At 31.0% G+C, this 18792-nt stretch overlaps 1 protein-coding gene across 1 annotated transcript; it reads left to right on the forward strand.

Moving 5' to 3' along the window:
* Window positions 1–523: 523 nt before the first annotated feature.
* On the forward strand, window positions 524–2533 carry LOC114191183. Its single transcript, XM_028080363.1, is given in 5 exon segments — window positions 524–629; window positions 632–911; window positions 992–1359; window positions 1410–1904; window positions 1983–2533. Coding segments are annotated over 5 exon segments (1800 nt in total).
* The last annotated feature ends 16259 nt before the right edge of the window (window positions 2534–18792 follow it).

Raw genomic sequence — 18792 nt, forward strand, 5'->3', positions numbered from 1 at the left:
GATAATGATTCAAATTCAGATAACAGATTCTTCAGAAGACAAAGTCTGTTGGAGAAGTTTAATATGGCAGCTTCAAGCCAGACAAAAGAAAATCAGTTACATTGTAATGTGGAATGCAGTTCTCACCAATCTTCAATACCTACTATTTCTTTGGGAAATTAACAAACAGCTCAGACCAATAGTAATGCAGTTACTGAATATGATATTGAAGGTATCATTAACGCATTTGGATTAATGAATATTTTTATTATATATAAATATAATAACTATGTCAAATTTGTTGAAATAATCATTGTAACTTCCATATTACAGAATTAGATAATGATGCAGATGAACACAATTCAATATCTGGAGGGACCTCGAATTCATCTACCTCAATACAAAGATACGAAATATAGTTCATTTTAAAGACCTTTTACAAATTCATTGTTTAAATGAAGATTATTAATAAAACGTGTGATGTCTCACTTTGTATGCAAATATAGGTGATGCAGTATTTATATGTAGAAACTGTAATGCAGCAATGTGGTACGAAGAAAGGATTGAGAAACATGCACATTCGGCTAATCCAAAATTCCATTTATGTTGCGGAAATGGCAAAGTACAGTTGCCTTTGTTGAAAGATCCACCTATTGTTTACAGAAGCTATTATTTGAATCAAATTCAAATGAATACAAAAATTATCAGCAAAATATCAAAACATATAGTATGATGTTTGCATTTACATCACCTGGGGCCAAAGTTGATAACAGTTATAACAATGGGCATGGTCCACCTAACCTGCGGATACAAGGCCAAGCTTGCCATAGGATTGGAAGTCTTCTTCCACTTGCAGGACAATTACCAAAATTTGCCCAACTCTACATCTACGATACTAAGAACGAAATTCATAATAGAATCCAATCACTAAGGTAAATGAATTGAATAATTTGCTTATATAATAGAACATTAAATCATATTACATTGCTAATTCATATCTTTGTATTTTCAGGAATCAAAACAAGATAGATGTGGAAATTGTGAAAAAACTGACACCAATGTTAGATGAGCATAATGTTCATGCAAAATCATTTCGAATGCTAAGAGATCGTTATAGAGAACAACAATTTGCTATTCTTAAACTGCGACTTATTGCTAACAGATTTAAAGATGGCGGGATATATAATATTCCAAATGTTTCTGAAGTAGTAGCATTGATAGTTGGTGATGTTGATTCTGTTTCACCAAGGGATATTATAATGGAAAACAAAAGTGGAAAACTACAAAGAATTAATGAGTTACATACTAGTTACTTAGGTTTTCAGTATCCTTTACTGTTCCCATATGGAGAAGATGGATATAGACACGATGTTAGCCATCGTGATACAACTATTTCAACCAACACAAAAGAAATCGACTGACAATTAGAGAATGGTTCTGTTTTAGAATTCATAGTAGACAAAATGAACCACAAACATTGCTAAGATCTAAGAGATTGTTTCAACAATTTGTGGTAAATGGTTATACTATGATAGAATCTGAGAGATTATCATTTGTTAGGAACAACCAATCAAAGCTATGAGTGGATAAGTACATCAACCTTTGTCAACCAAATTCCACTACAGAGCAAGAAGGATCAAACAAGGGTAAAAGAGTTGTGTTACCTTCGAATTTTGTTGGAAGCACTAGATTTATGAATCAACTATATTTTGATTGAATGGCTATTTGTAGTAATGTTGGATTTCCAGATTTATTTGTTACCTTTACATTCAATCCTAAATGGCCTGAAATAAGAAGGGCATTATCTAATCTGAATTTGACAGCAGCTGATAGGACAAACATAATCTCAAGGGTCTTTAGAATTAAATTTGGTCAATTGCTTGCAGACCTAACTAAGAATCACTTGATTGGTAGAGTTATTGCATGTAAGTAATTATCCACATTCTATTACTATGAAATAACTATTCTGAATATGTTTAAGTTAATTGTTTTTCCATTGACAGATATGTATACAATTGAATTCCAAAAACGTGGTCTGCCACATGCACATCTACTTCTTTTTCTGCACCCAAATAGCAAATATCCAACGGTAGATGACATTGACAAGGTAATATCAGCTGAAATACCATGCCCTATAGCGAATCCGAAATTACACCAATGTGTAAAAGAACATATGATTCATGGCCCATGTGGGATAGCAAACAAATCACTTTCGTGCATGAAGAATGGTAAATGCTCTCGGTTTTTTCCTAAAAAATTTCAAGCAACAACTACTATTTTTGAAGATGGTTTTCCTCACTACCGTAGGAGGGATAATTCCACGACGGTTATAAAGAATGATATTTCTTTAGATAACCATTATATTGTTCCATACAACCCGAAGTTGTTACTCAGATATCAAGCACATATAAATGTTGAATGGTGTAATAGAAGTACTTCTATAAAGTACCTATTCAAATACATTAATAAGGGCTATAACAGGACTACGACAACCATTGTCAATAATACTAATGAATCTACTGCATTACACGACCCTGTATATGAGATCAAATAATATCTTGATTGTATATATATATATATATATATATATATATATATATATATATATATATATATATATATATATCTGAGTGAAGCATGCTGGAGAATATTTTTGTTTCCCATTCATGGAAGGAATCTTGTCATAGAAAGACTGTACTTCCATCTTCCTGGAGAGCAATCTGTTTACTTCAATGATAATGATCATATTGAAGATATAATAGGGAAAGCAATTGTTGTTGAATCCATGTTCACAGGTGATGAAGGATTATCTTGTTTTCTTTTAGAGTTATGAATATGGTGAAGTTATTTAAGAAAGCTTTTTGAAAATTCCCACTGGACATTAAGATAGCAAGCTATCTAGATGTGAAGGTTCCTTTCACAAAGCTCAAGAGAAGAAGATGATGGATTGATTCAAAACAAAAAGGAAATGGAAAGCACATAAACCATAGAAAACCAAGAACAATTAAAGGAAGAAGAAAACATAAAATGGAAAGGAAAGAAATGGTAAAAATGTGAGAAGCACGCCACTACAAGGCTAGGCTAGAAGCCATGACAACCTTGAATATGAGTGGATGTGTGCCGCCACTTGCTATGCAAGATAAGGCTTAAAAGTATTCACTCCCTAGGGAGGAAACTCTCACAAATGGTTGAGAAACAAGAGTGTTTTTACTTCAAAATGTTCAACCCTTTTACATGTCTAGGAGCACCCCTTATATAGAAGAGTTTAGGGGCCTCTAAGAAAATAAAAGATACCTAAGGATGTCTCTACAAAAACCTAACCCTAGCTTCTAGAAGCTATGTCAAATAAGGTTACAAAAATGAGAGACAAAAGAGCCAACTATGGTGTGTGCAAGGCTAATTTCGTTCTAGCACAAAAGGAGACAAAGAATGTGTCTCATATGTCTCCAAAAATTGGCCGAAGTGTGCTAAAAACAAAGGAGACAAAAGGTACATAGGTACACTTGCTTCATGGCTTTTACTTTATGCTTTATGCCTTTGCTTTACTCTCTCCTTCACATCATTTATGCTCCCCAATCACCATGCGCCACCTAGCATTGCTTTCTTACTCCTAATTAACCTACAAAGCAAATAAACATAGATTAGCATGTTGGCTTAAGTCAAGTCAACTATAGTCAACAAGTCAAACCTAGTCAAAGGTCAACAATTCAACTAAAGTTGATTCAACTAAGTCAATTTAAGGAATCAAAAATAACAAACACAAATGAAAGGGATGAGGGATTAGTGAACTTCCTTTCTAAACATGCTTAGTCTTCTTAAGCATGTGCCTTCATCCTTGGTTGGGGTCAATCCTTCATCATCAGGTTGGATGGAATGCAACAAAAAGCATGAAGAAGCCAGAAGTTTAACTTATCCACAGATAGTTTCGAAGTTTGTATATGTCAAAAAAGATAGAACATGGAAACAAGGGAAAATGGGAAACACAATTGGAAGATTAATTTGGGTTCCGCCAAGCACAGGAGAACTTTTCTATCTAAGGAGAATGCTAATAGTAGTCAAAGGCCCATTGTGTTACCAAGATATTAGAACAGTTAAAAATATTGTGTACCCAACTTTTAGAGATGCTTGTGAAGCATCTAGATTCTTAGCAAATGATAATAAATACATAGGAGCCATTAAAGAAGCAAAAGATTGGGGATCTGGACATTTTCTGAGGAAACTATTTGTCACCATGCTATTTTCTGACAATCTCAATAATCCAAATCAAGTATGGAAAAAAACTTCGAATTGGTTGTCTGATGGAATACTATTCAGGGAAAGATTAATAGCTAACAATCTAGGTACACAATTTCTCCATAATAAATGAATTATTTATTTCGAAATTTTGTATTATAAAATTCATACATTATAATGAAGAACTGCAACTCAGCAATGAAATTGTGAAAAATTTGACTTTGTGGGAAATCGAACAACTTCTACAAAACAATAGAAGAACCTTAAAGCAATTTTCATCTATGCCTTACCCTGATGGATTTGTAACAGCTCATTGTGTCAATAGATTGATATACTCTGAACTTGATTACAATGTTCGTGAAGAACATAATATATTCGAAAGAAACTTTAATTGCATGACAGGTAACAGTTATTGTAATATGATTAAGATGATACTATCATGAACTAACTACTTTATTTACGCAGGTGAACAAAAGAAAATATTCGAAAAGATCAATAATGCAGTGATGAACAACATAAGAGAAATGTTCTTTTTGTACGGCTATGGGGGAACAGGGAAAACGTTCATGTGGAAAACATTATCCTCAGCAATAAGATCACATGGCAAAATTGTACTAACAGTTGCATCAAGTAGAATTGCATCTCTTTTGTTACCCGGAGGAAGAACAACTTATTCTAAATTCAGAATTCCAATACCTACACAGGAAAATTTGATTTGCAATATCGAACAAGGTTCTGATGTAGCACACCTATTAAAACAAGCTCATCTTATAATATGGGATGAAGCCCCAATGACACACAAATTTTGTTTTGAAGCTCTAGACAAAACATTGAATGACATAATGAAAGACCAAACAAGAAGCAATCCAATTCTTGGAGGAAAAGTTATAGTTTTTGGAGGAGACTTTAAACAGATACTACCAATCATTCCTAGAGGAACTCGGTCAGACATTGTCCATGCAACCATTAATGCATCATACTTATGGGACCACTGTGAGGTATTAACATTAACAAAGAATATGTGATTATTACAATCTGGATTGCAAACATCTACAACATCAAAAATTTAAGAGTTCTCAGATTGGATAGTTAAAGTTGGAGATGGAAAATTATCTGAACCAAATGATGGAGTTGTTGACATTGAAATTCCACCAGAATTCTTGATTTCAAAATTCAATGACCCTATTGAAGCAATAGTTTCATCCACATATCCTGAGCTACTTCAAAACTACACGGACGAAAATTATTTAAAGTCAAAAGCAATATTAGCTAGTAGGATTGAGACTGTGGATCAAATAAATGACTATGTATTGTCCTTGATTCCTGGTAAATAATTTCATATTTTACCAATTTTGATGAATTAGTATATATATATATATATATATATATATGTACATATATATATATGTATATATATATGTATATATATATATATGTATATATATATACATATATATATATATATACATATATATATATATATATATGTGTGTGTGTGTGTATATTTATATTCATATATTATACATTTCATTGCAGTCCTAAAAATTACAAATAATATTATGCAAGGGAAACCAAAAAATATCTTAGTGCCGACTCAATAGATGATTATGAAAAATCAGCAAGTGATGATGTAGAATTCATTACTCTAGAATTTCTAAATTCATTGACAAGTTCTGGAGTTCCGAGTCATAATATTAAGCTAAAGGTTGGAGCCCCTATAATGCTTTTGAGGAACTTGGATCAATCAGAAGGTTTGTGCAACGGAACCAGATTAATAATCACAAGATTGGAAAATCATGTCATTGTTGCAAGGGTTATTACAGGAAACAAAAATGCAAATGAGGTCTACATCTCCCGAATGTCTATGTCACCATTCCAATCTCCATGGCTATTCAAGCTAATAAGGAGACAATTTCTAATTATGTTATCCTATGCCATGATTATAAACAAATCTCAAGGTTAATCCTTAGCTTTTGTAGGATTGTACTTACCAACTTCAGTTTTTAGCCATGCACAATTGTACGTTGCTGTTTCTAGGGTTCAAAGCAAATCAGGATTAAAGATCTTAATCCATGATAATGAGAAAAGACCTCTTTCTACAACAAATGTTGTATTCAAAGAAGTCTTCCAAAATTATAAGACATTCATACTATCTAAATATCTTCATTTTCTATATTTCCTCATTATTGATCATAAACACCAACCATGTGATATAGTACATTACCAAAACTGTTGTGATAATATAACTTCATCATTATTTTCAATTTAAATAAAAAACATAAATAATCAATGTATGCCATTAATACATAAACTATAATAAAAAACATAAATAATCAACGTATGCCATTAATTACTAATAAATTAAAGAATTAATACAAACAAAATACGTACTATATTAAACGTACGTATTTATAGTAATGAAATTCAACTTTTTTATTTATTCATTTTATTTAAATAACAATATATTTTCAAATATTATAATACTTAAATGAATTTATAATAACAAATATTATTTTGCATTCTTATAATGCATCAGTGTATAATTCTCAATAATGAATGCTATAAGAAATTCTTAAACAAACATTCAAAATCAAATGACAACAATAACATGGATATTTTAAAATAAATTAATATTTTACAATAACTGAATTGTTCCACATAGTACTAAACAAAACATAAAACCATAACAATGTTTTAAAATCGAACTTCTTTAACTGAGAAAATACTAACGATCTTTAATAACTGGACCGGGCAAATTAACAAACATCCCTGCAGTAAAACAACACAACCGTTTACTACAGATGTTACAAAAATACTAAAGTTTCGTCACATGAATAATCTTTCCATACTCTCTATCAACTGCTAACTTAATGGAATCCCCTTCAACTAATAAATTATCCTTGACGAATGTTTTCCATCCAGAGCTCAGATAACATTCATTTGGAGTTCTTCCAGACCATCTGATTGAGCATGGCCAGTACATTGAATTCTCAACACAAAGTACGTAATTCTTCCTTGACTTAGAGAATGCAGTACCAACAAAGCTTGATTTCAGGTACTGAAATTGATAAAAAAGAAGTTAATCAACAAAATATTACAGTATCAGAGAAACAAAAAATTACCAAACAAAAAAAAAAAAGAAATACAATTACCAAGGATGATACTTCAACATCATAAGAACTTAATTGTTTAATCAACGAAACATCACTAGAATAATAATGGTGTTTGTAGGAGAATTCATTCCATCTGAAAAAGATCATGTACCACGCCTATAATCCAACATCGTACCTTCTAAAGTAAATATTCTATACAAGAACACATTCTCGAAAACATAGTTTAAATGCACGTAAACTACATTCTTCAAACTACAGTATTCAATCATCTCTTCAACAACACCATTTAAATAAAGCCTATCACTTTCGTTTACAAAAAACTCAAACTTAAACCTTTTCATAGTTGGATCAATCAACTGCATCTCCCTACCATTTACAATCTTCTTCTCCCAGAAAATGTAAAAAAACGCATCCAGTTTGATACATAACTGTTTGACATAAACACTTAGAATTACATTCATAGATAACAAATACATGAAATAGGAAAATTTCATCAAAACATTTGGAAAAACTAACCTTTGCTGGAGATAACTTCACCCTGACTAAAGATAAAAAACGAGACCATACCAAATTCTCCTCAGCAACAACAGCACTTGCTAAGCCAGGATATCGGATTTCATCCCAACCCAAATTAAAAATCCTTACTCGGAAATAACGATCTCCACAAAATAGAGTACATATATAATGCACGTCATCTAAATCATATAAATCTTTAAAATCAGCTGATATACGAAACAATTTGTTCCTAATTAACTTTTCTTTAAAATCCATATAAAATGCATTCCCCGTTGGATCGATAAAGTAATTAGTTCCAAGTGACAATTTAGATCCCCATTCAATCATAAAACCTTCTTCGAAGGAAAGATATTCCTAAATAAATTAACAAAAAAATATCCTTGGTGAATATACTAAGTGAAATCAAAGAAGGAAAATATCTACAGAAACAAAAAATGTGAATCAATCATGCAAGCAAGATTATTAAGTAAACAAAAGAACATTTAAGCTTACCTCACCAGGATGAAGTAACATAATTGAATTCTGGAAGAGATTTTTGAAACTATATTTACCAATGGATGAAGAAGAAGGAAACATTTCTGTTTTTCAGAACAAGAGTGTGTTTGCTGCAATCAAACCAGAATGCTAGAACCATAGACTCCTTAAACGTATTCTAAAAAAAGCATTTATTAGATTTGATAACTTAACTTTTACAAAACCCATTTTTTTTTCAGATACTGTAAAGATATCCTGAATCTATTGCAGGGATATTTTACTTTCTACAAATAATAAAATATTATTAAGTAATAAACCTACCTAAAAAGCAAATTTAATATACTCAATTATTATAGATAAATATCATCTCTAAGTAAAAAAGGAAAGAAAAGACTCGTGCATATGCACAGGACCTACTTTTGTATAAAAACAATTATAAAATGTTTGTCATACTAAAATTATTATTGAGTTATGAAATTATGCATGTGCAAGGAAAAAAAATTACCTTGATATTTATATGAAAAGAAAAATGACTGATAATAAATATTTGTATCAGATTTATGAATTTAAAAATATTGTTAATGACATGAAATTAAATGAATTATTTTATTTGATATCATGCTTATGATCGTGGGTGAGCTAATAAAAAAAATCTTCATATCAAAAATTGAGGAGATGATCAAGTAAAATTAAACTATCTTCTAGAGTTCTTTTTCTTTTTTTTTAAAAAAAAAAGGAGTTTTTCCTATTTCTGGATTCAAAATTTCCTTGCTACTCAACAAGGTTATGAAGTGGTCTTTGAGTGCAATACTATTATTATTCTATACATGTATTTTGGTTTTGGTTGGTAAATGATAGATTTGTATGGTTTGTTTAAGTACCTTTTGTCTTGTAATAAAATATTTAGTAGTTCTTATTTGATTATTTCATATGTTGGAAGTTGTGATATATGACATGCTATTATTATAATTGTTGAGAAGTTAAGATGTTGACTTAGAGACCATTCAAATTATCAAATTTTGAGGTGAAAACTTAATTAAATAGAGAATTAATGATACATGTCTTTATAAAATGAGTGTTTTTTTGTGTGAAATTCATGGTATTACTTATTAAGTAACATCTTCATATAGTGCTAATCTAATGATGCAGCGAAAAAAAAATGCTTTGATATGGTAAATTTTATTCTACAAGTTCTAGCTTGGCTAACATTATATTAGTGAAATTTTATATCCTGCTAACATTTTGAACACAAAAGATTGTGATAAAACTTTTTATGAGTTATGAAAGAAAAAAGAACCACATTTAAAATATTTCAAAGTGTGGGAGTGTCTTGTAAAGGTTAATATACCTCTTGATGTGAAAAAAAAATCTTTGGTTATTTATAGTGATAAATTTCTCGAAATGTTTCCTTCAAATGATAAATTAACTAAATTTGTTTGTGATACTTCTAGTACTGTTTTGTCATCTAGTGATAATATTATTTTTGTTTCTTCTAGTTATGACAATATGTCATTTTCTTGAGATGATTGAATGATATATTAATTTAAATTGGATATTGATTCTGGTGACACAAAAATAACCATTGGTTATGGTTATGTTTTAACCTTGGATGGAGGTGCACGATCATGGAATATGTTAAAAGGTTGTTGTTCTGTCATGATCTACTATGAAAGCATAAATTATTCCTTTTTCCAATGCATCCTGATAATAAAATTGTTATATTTAAATGTTTTAGTAAAAATGTCAATGAAATTGACATATAAGAATTAGAGACAAATATATTAGAAACTTAATTACTCATGATATTGTCTCTCTTAACTTTGCAAGGTCAGAAATAAATATTGTAGATATGCTTATCAAAGGGTTGATGCATCAACAAGAATTTGAGTCTTTGAGGGGAATGAGATTAAAGCCTATAAATTAGTTGCAACAATGGATGCCCAACTCCACATGAATGGCGATCCCATGGAATGGAGTTCAATGGGTAACAACGAAGTTGTTGTTGACTAAAGTTCACCAACTAATTTCATTAAATTTTATGTCTCATTCCTATGGCGAGGTGTACTATAAATTGTGGCAACAATTAGGTTGATGTATATGCATTATTATGCTTATATATTATTTTAAAGAAAATACCTCTTAATAACCCCAATGACAATTTATTGTAGGGGTATGAGTCACAAATAGAGCTGACAATTTAGCCGCACCCACAGGACTTGGCCCTGGCCCACATGTGCTGGGGCTAAAAAAGCCCACATGGCCAAAAAGCCTCCCACTAAAAAATCCCACAGGGCTTAAAAGGCCACAAGGCTAAAAAGCCCACAAAAACCCTATGGGCCAGGGCCAGCCCATGGGCTTTTTTATAAACATGAAAAAAAATTATATGACAAAAGTCCAAAGCTTCCAAATCCTAATTAATTGTACCAGCCCTTGCAAAAGAAATAAACACATCACTCACTGAAAATTGTACATAAATCAGAACAACCCATGCCAAAAAGAGATATGACTTCATACAACACATTCACAACCTTATCATTCATTCATTCCCAATCAAGAATTACCTTATATCAATAAATGAAGGCACCACTGCTAGAAAATAAAATAGATCGACAAATACCCTTACTCACACCATGCACCCAAAGTCCAACAAGAGCAATACCACATTTCAGAAATTAAGTACTAAATTAACTTCTTTGATGTACACAAGTTCTTAAGAAGTAATCAAGTACCAAAATGCATTCCAGCTATGACCAACCTAAAATTACATTGAAAGTTCCACAATGTTTGGACTACTTTTAACAAAGACACGCTCACCAGCAATAACACTTTCCAAGTGATCAAAAAGCTCCTTAGCTTGACATGAACCAAAATCTTTGTCTGCATAGTCCTTAGCCTGATGAATTGAACATGATTGAGAAATTTGGTCACAATGCTAATAAGTAAGCATTTGCTAGTTGTCATACTTAAAATTAAATTAGGAAAAGATGTTTTTTCAGTTACTAAACTTCATACTATTTTATCTGCATGAACCTTCAAATTATACAATTTTTGTCAAGGTTTGTGGTCTTTTCTAACCTTCTAAATCTGAAAAATTATCTCTATCAGAGCAATAAATAAATTTTGTATTCTAAAACCAAAAAAACCAACCGAAGACATTTTTTTTCATCTTCAAGGATTGTCATTTTCTAGGGATATGTTTTGATATCTTCATTTTGAAAATTTTCTAACAAAATACACTACATCTACTCGGTCATTGCTAATTATAGTTATCAATGCTTACTTTGGTTGTCAAATATATTCGTATCAAATCCATTGAAGATCTAAACATATATTTCACACATTTACATATATTATTACTATGCAAAATATCTGAATCTAAAACAGTAATGCTTTTCAAAAGCAAACAGAAGTTAAAAGCATGTTCTTGTGAAGTAGTAATCGAACCTGTCAATCTTCAACATCTTCAAGAAGTTTGGACTCATCAGTGATTCCCTCATGTCCAAAAATATCATGCACAACTTCATCAAATCCTACATTTACATATTAATTATCAAAACAAAACAAGAAAAAATGAAAACAATGAACACCAAGTATAAAATACTTACCGAAATAATCCTTGATCTTTTGGCCTTACTCTCTTCGATATTGGACTGAAACATGAAGACAAATTCCGTAGGAGATTGGGAAAGAGAACCACAAGAGATAGATAAGTTCTTTGCATAATCTCCAAACAACATCTTGAACTTTTCTAACACTTTCTTAGTTTTCTCTTCATAAGTTAGAAGATCCAACTTTTTATAACAATACATTATAAAATCAACCTTTAGTTGTGGGTCAAGAATAGCTCCAAAAGCTAACACAATACTATACTCCTTCCAATACTTTTGAAACTTCTCCTTCATATTCAAAGACATTGTCTTTAAAATGACATCTTCATTCAACAAATTCTCTTCAATGATTAATTGAATCTTCCAAATTTCCATAAAATAAAAATTTGAAGTGGGATAAGATGAACCAGACATCATGTTTGTGATTTCATAAAATGATTCTAAAAATTGACATATTTTCTTTTCCCTATCCCATTCCTCAGAAGATGGACAATTTTTATAACTTTTATCAACCACTTTGAGAATTTCAAAAACTTTTTTGTATCTTATTGCACTTTCAAGCATCAAATAAGTCGAATTCCATCTTGTAATCACATATAATCTCAAACCAATGCTCATATTTATGCCAACATCACTAACACATTCTTTGAATTTGAGAGTTCTTCCATCCGATGATTTAACATACTTAACACTCTCTCTAATGTTATGAAGTGCTTTGTCAACCACCTTTAAACCATCTTGAACTATCAAATTAAGAGTATGAGCACAACATCGAACGAGAAAAAACTAACAATCACATAATAAATTTCTCTGAACACAAAGATGTCTTTTTAAAATATCTTCCAAGGTATTATTAGCATAAGCATTGTCCAAGGTAATGGGGAAAACTTTCTTATCAATACCCCATTGCTATAAGCAATCAAATACAACACTTTCTAGTTCAGCACCCGTGTGTGGTGGTTTCATTCGACAAAAGTTCAAAATCTTACTTGTCAATTTCTAGTTTTCATCAACAAAATGTGCAGTTAGGCAAATATATCCCTCAGAAGTAATTGCAGTCCAAACATCAAAAGTTAAACAAATTCTATTAGGAATCCTAGACATGATTTGCTTAACTTTATCCCTCTCTTCAATGTATTCCTTCTCCACATCTAAAACAGTGGTGTTCCTACATTTCATGTCAACATCTGGATTAATGTATTTTATTCACTCCCTAATTCCTTTGTACTCAACGAAATTATAAGGAAGACCATGTTTAATTATGGCTCTCGCAAGTAACTTACGATGAACCTTTTGATTGATTTTCTGTGTCCCAAACTTTCCTTCTTGATCAAGACTGAGATCCACATATAAGTTTGCAATACTTTTACATGAATAGATATGGCGACTTAAATGTGAAGTCCCATAATTGTTTTTGGTTTTAGGGTTTTTGCCAACTTTATAGTGATGGCCACAATACTTACACGTAGAATTTTCAATTCCATCCTTGTCTTTACCTATTCTTGTGAAAAAATTCCAAGCATTTGATTCTTCATTTTTATTTGTGACAACACTTTTAGATGGACCAGGAGTTTCAGATACAAGATCATCATCCAAATTCAAAGGGTTACTCTTAGAGGGATCCATATTTTAAAGCTATTCCACACAACTACATAGAATATTTTAGCACAAATGATTCAATCCTCATTGTAATGATTAAAATTGCTAGATAATATAGATAGCTAAACAATATAATTAGACATTTTTCACTACGAAGATGTCTATATTGGATAATCTTGAAAGGTATCAACTAATATTACATTACATCTAAGATCATTATAAACTCAAAATTTTGAAGATGTCTATATTGGATAATCTTGAAAGGTATCAACTAATATTACATTAAATCTAAGATCATTGTAAACTCAAAATTTTAAAAATAGTAGTTTTTGAATAAAACTTTTTAAAGAGTACGCATTTTATTCTTAATTTAAGAATTATTTTACTAATTATATAATTAGTGCATTTAGTTTATCAAATTATTTATATGTTCTTATCACAATTTTTTTTCCTATCTTCTCGACGGATAAAGCTTTAAAATTTGTCTTCATTATTTATGTTGTCCTCTTTTTAAATGTTTATTTCTCCTCACACTAATATCAATTTAAAAATTCTTATACCAGATATAATTTTATATATATATATATATATATATATATATATATATATATATATATATATATATTAATACACTAGTAATTCAAATAATGGAAAATGATCTCTGCATAGTAATAGTTACTATAAGGTTTTTATTTTGCTTTGCTTTGCTTAAATGGTGACCCTTAATGGTTCCAACTATAACATCTTCCCTCCCTCTAAAAGTTACACAATCCCTTTGTCCCCATTTTTCTAATCCATTTCTTTTACCTAAACAAGTTATAAAATAACAAGACATTTCCAATAATATGTTGAGATTGCCCATAAAATACAACTTAAAGAATTAGTATACAAAATCAAACTACAAATAGTTTTACTTGATTACAAACTACCTTAGATCTTTAACCATTCTTTTGTTAATCTTTGTTGTTGAGGATGTTCCAAAATAATTGACTCGTTGCATTTATATAATCATTTATTAACAACAACATTTATATACACAGAAGATCAAAAAGTCTGACTTCTCAAAGAATGAATTATGACTTTGTCTGCCAATCAAATATTTAGATGAAACAAGAAAAGAATTCTCAATAATTCATATTGTAGTTTAATCACAAAAGAAAGAAATCACTAATTCATCAACAGATTTTGTAGAATATAAATCTTTCAAGCATATTCTCCCATAGACAATAATATAGCTAAAATGGATATGTTAACATAGCAAACTATTCTTGTTAGACTCTACAAGACACATAAATGGACCTTACAATTGAGATTTATTCCCTATATCCCCGGATCAATGAAATTTAAAAATTCTGTCTCCTATAGAAACTTCTCATATTCAAATTGTTATGATATATTCATATAAACATGCTACCTGAATGCTAATACTTCCACAAAATTCTAAATCAACCTGAAAATTAGGAGAACCCAAAATAGTTAGGCTTGAAACAACCATAAACTTTACTACTGAAACTTAAATATATAACTGATTTCATAACTAACCACTTTTGATTAGTACAACAATGAGACTACTTACCCTTGTTTCTTCTTTGACCTCTCTTACTACTACTACACAAATATCTTCTCCCTGTATAGATTGAACGAGTAGATTATATGCATAAACATTAGACTTTTAGACCGTAATGAGAACTATATCCAACACATCTACCTGGTCAACAACTCTAGTAGGGAATTTCCAAATTCTAATTCCTTGAAATGATCCACTATTCTTCTGAACAACCAGGACCTAAGATCACTAAAGAATTTAAAAGTTGCTCTATATCAGAATTGTAGTCCCTAAAACTGAAGAAAAAATTGCAAAAGGGGATTTGTAGTTAGATTTCAAAGAGGTTGACAAATTACGATTCTCCTCTTCTATCACTATCACCACTGCTCTACACCATCATATGTTGCTGTCAAGCTTCGTCGTAGACGGTGGTAGTCGAAAAATGTTAGATATAGCTTGAAGTTGGGTGAAAGAAATTTAGGAAGAAGAATAATTGTTGAAGGAAGAAGACGCGTGTACGTTGATTTTTGAACGAATAGAGGTTCTGAGGGGGCTACCCGGCTCTAGCTTGTCCCAACCCACTACTTGGGGGGCTTTTGGGGGTCAGGGGCTTTAAAAAAGCCCCCTAACAAATGGGCCACTAAAATGGGGCTTTGTTTTATAGGGCCAGGGCTGGCCTAGGGGTTAAAATAAAAAATGACAACTCTAGTCACAAACCACCATTTGAGAGTTTGCCTAGTAAGTGTGATGGTGGAGCCGCCATTGTGAGACATGGGCAAGTCTTTAATTGACACTTATGAAACAAGATACATGCACAAGACCGTAACGTGGACCCACTAATTATAACCTATAATGAACACTGATATTGTATGTTTTATTTACTAAAACCTGATCACAAGGATGCAACTCAAGAATATCAAGTCTCTGCATTTTTTTTCAGGTGGAAGTTTATAAACATTGGGTGCAGTGGCGGAACTTGGACAAAAAATTTAGGGGTGCCAATTTAAATTTTTTATATATAATTTATTAATTAAAAAAATTATTTCTTTTACTTAAACCATTTTAATATTACAATTCACACTTCTCAATTTTTAATCTTTCTAATTAATTGAATTCACGCAAAATGAGTATTCTAATTTCTAATCCAATTCAAAATTATTCAACTAATTCATTGTATGCACTAAAAAACATAAAATCACAACATTTTATAATGTAGGGTTATACTAATTTGAGAAAAATATAATTAGGGTTCATGTCAATTTCACCAAATAATCTCTAAAATCAAGTTAGTTTTCATACTAATTTAGGAAAAATTTAATTTAGAAGAAATATCGTAATAGAAAAATCATAAATCTAACCTACATAAATCATACTAGGATACTAAGATACTGATTCACGAGATCTTGTGAATATGAGTTCTTTGATCTCTCTGTTCTCCCATCTTCATTTCTCAATCTATCTTTCTTTTCATATTTACATTTTATTAACGGTTTGTTGTGAAAAAAACTTTATTGTCAAATACAAAACCTTAATCCTTTATTAATCAAGATCCATCAAATTAATTTTTATTTTATTTTTTAAAAATATATAAATAATATATATATATATATAATAATAATAATAAAAATAATATATAAATATAAATTTAAAAAATATATAAATATATATAAAATTAAAAACTAAATAGTTTGGGGGAGTCGTGGCTCGCCTTTGTCACATGCTAGGTCCGCCGTTGATTGGGTGTAAGGCTCAAACACGGAAGGTTCCTTACGCTGAACTACAATATTTTGTTTTATTTTATTTTTAAATTATGTGGGGAATTGTTGGAAATATTTTAGTATAATTTAAAAATAAATAATTAAAATAAAAATTCTAGTGTTACTGAAGTTTTCATGAACTTTTAATCTTATGGGTTAATGTTCTTTATGTTGACATGAGAAGCCAAGGTGGTTTGCTTCTTGAAGATTTGATGAAGATTGAATGAAGCTCTTTTGAACTATCTTGAAGCCATAAACATTGGAATGAAGCCTACATTGATGAAGGAAAGGAGATTTGATGATATCCATGGTGATCAAAGCTGGAATGTGTGCTCTCCATGTAGTTACATCATTAAGAAAGTGTACTTATAGTTTGTAATTCATGTTGTAGACCTTAAAGCATTAATTAGATGTAGTTTGGTCTTTGTTGTGTTTTTAATCTGTTGAATGGTTTTTCAACAAGTTAAAATGTCTCTTTTAATCTGTTGAATGGTTTTTCAACAGGTTAAAAGGTTGGTTGCAATAGTCTTAAACTGCAACAAATTCAATCAGTTGATTTAGTTTTTAATCGACTGATTTCACTTAAGTCAAGTGAAATCAACCGATTGATTTGAAAATCAACCTGTTGAATTTCGTAACAGTTTGACTATAAAAGCTGTGATTTTCGAAAGAGAGGTCTGTTGATCATTTTAGAGCACAATTTGGTTCTGGAAACGTGTGGAAACTCTCTCCTTCGTGATCATAAGTGTTGCAGCTGTTGAAGATTGATCTTGGATCAATTCTTGAAGCTTTAAGCTTGGTTTGAAGCTTCGAGAAAGTGGTTTGTGGTAGGCAAGGCTGTTGTACCACTAAGGTTTGATCTTTCTCAAGCTTTGTGTGTGTGCCTGGTGGTTTTCCAGGTCTGCAAGAGGGTTCTTGCTGTGCTAGTGTGATTCTTGTGTGATTCAAGAGTCTTTTGTGGTGTTTTTGCATATTTTGGAAGTGTAAGGGTGGATTCTTTGTAAAACTTTTGAAATAGTACAAAGTCAAGCTCAGGTTGCCTTGACAAACTGGATGTAGCTCAGGTTTGAGTGAACCAGTATAAAAATTCGTGGTATCCTCTCTTCTCTAACCTTTCTCTCTTGCATTTTCATTTTAAAGTTTCAAGAACTTGTGTTTTAATCATCTTTTTCATGTTCTTGCATGTTTCCATAGCATCTGAAGCATTGAGCATGTTTGTATAATCATTTGGAACTGATCTTGATCATTCTTGAGCATTGTTTCTGGTTTAAAATTTAAATTCACATTTCTGCATTTTTCCCAGTATTTCAGTCGACTGTTTTTCAGTTTCAATCGATTGATTATACCAGAACAAAATCTGTTTAGTAAAATCAATCTGTTAACTCTGTTTTTGATCGACTGAAAGTGTATAGTCTAGTACTGTTTGCATCCTAACTTGGTGATCTATTTGATTCAATTAAAGGAGGTTTTTAGCTTGCAAAAATAGCCTAAAGTTTTAACTAGCCAATTTAACCCCCCTTATTGGCTTTTCAACCATTTCAAAACTAACAATTGGTATCAGAGCAAGGTACCTTAAATTTGATCAAGTAAGGTCCTAAATCTGTTTTGAACTACTTGAAATGGCTGAAAACAAGTTACCCTTTGGTGAAGGTGCCTCAATTCATAGACCACCTATGTTTAGTGGCATTAATTACCAATTTTGGAAAATTAGGATGAAAAGCTTTATTGAGTCAATAGATTAAGGGATATGGGATGCAATCATAAATGGACCATATACTCCTAAACATATTGTTGAATATGTACAGGTTAATAAGCCATGGACTCAATGGAATGAGGAAGAAAGGAGGAGAGCCCAATATGATTGCAATGCAAAGAATATCCTCACTTCATCTCTCAACATGGATGAGTTTTTTCGTGTTTCACAATGCAAGAGTGCTAAGGAAATGTGGGAGGTTCTTGAAGTGACT

Source organism: Vigna unguiculata, chromosome 7 (genome assembly GCF_004118075.2).
Source record: "Vigna unguiculata cultivar IT97K-499-35 chromosome 7, ASM411807v1, whole genome shotgun sequence".
In the NCBI taxonomy this organism is placed as follows: domain Eukaryota; kingdom Viridiplantae; phylum Streptophyta; class Magnoliopsida; order Fabales; family Fabaceae; genus Vigna; species Vigna unguiculata.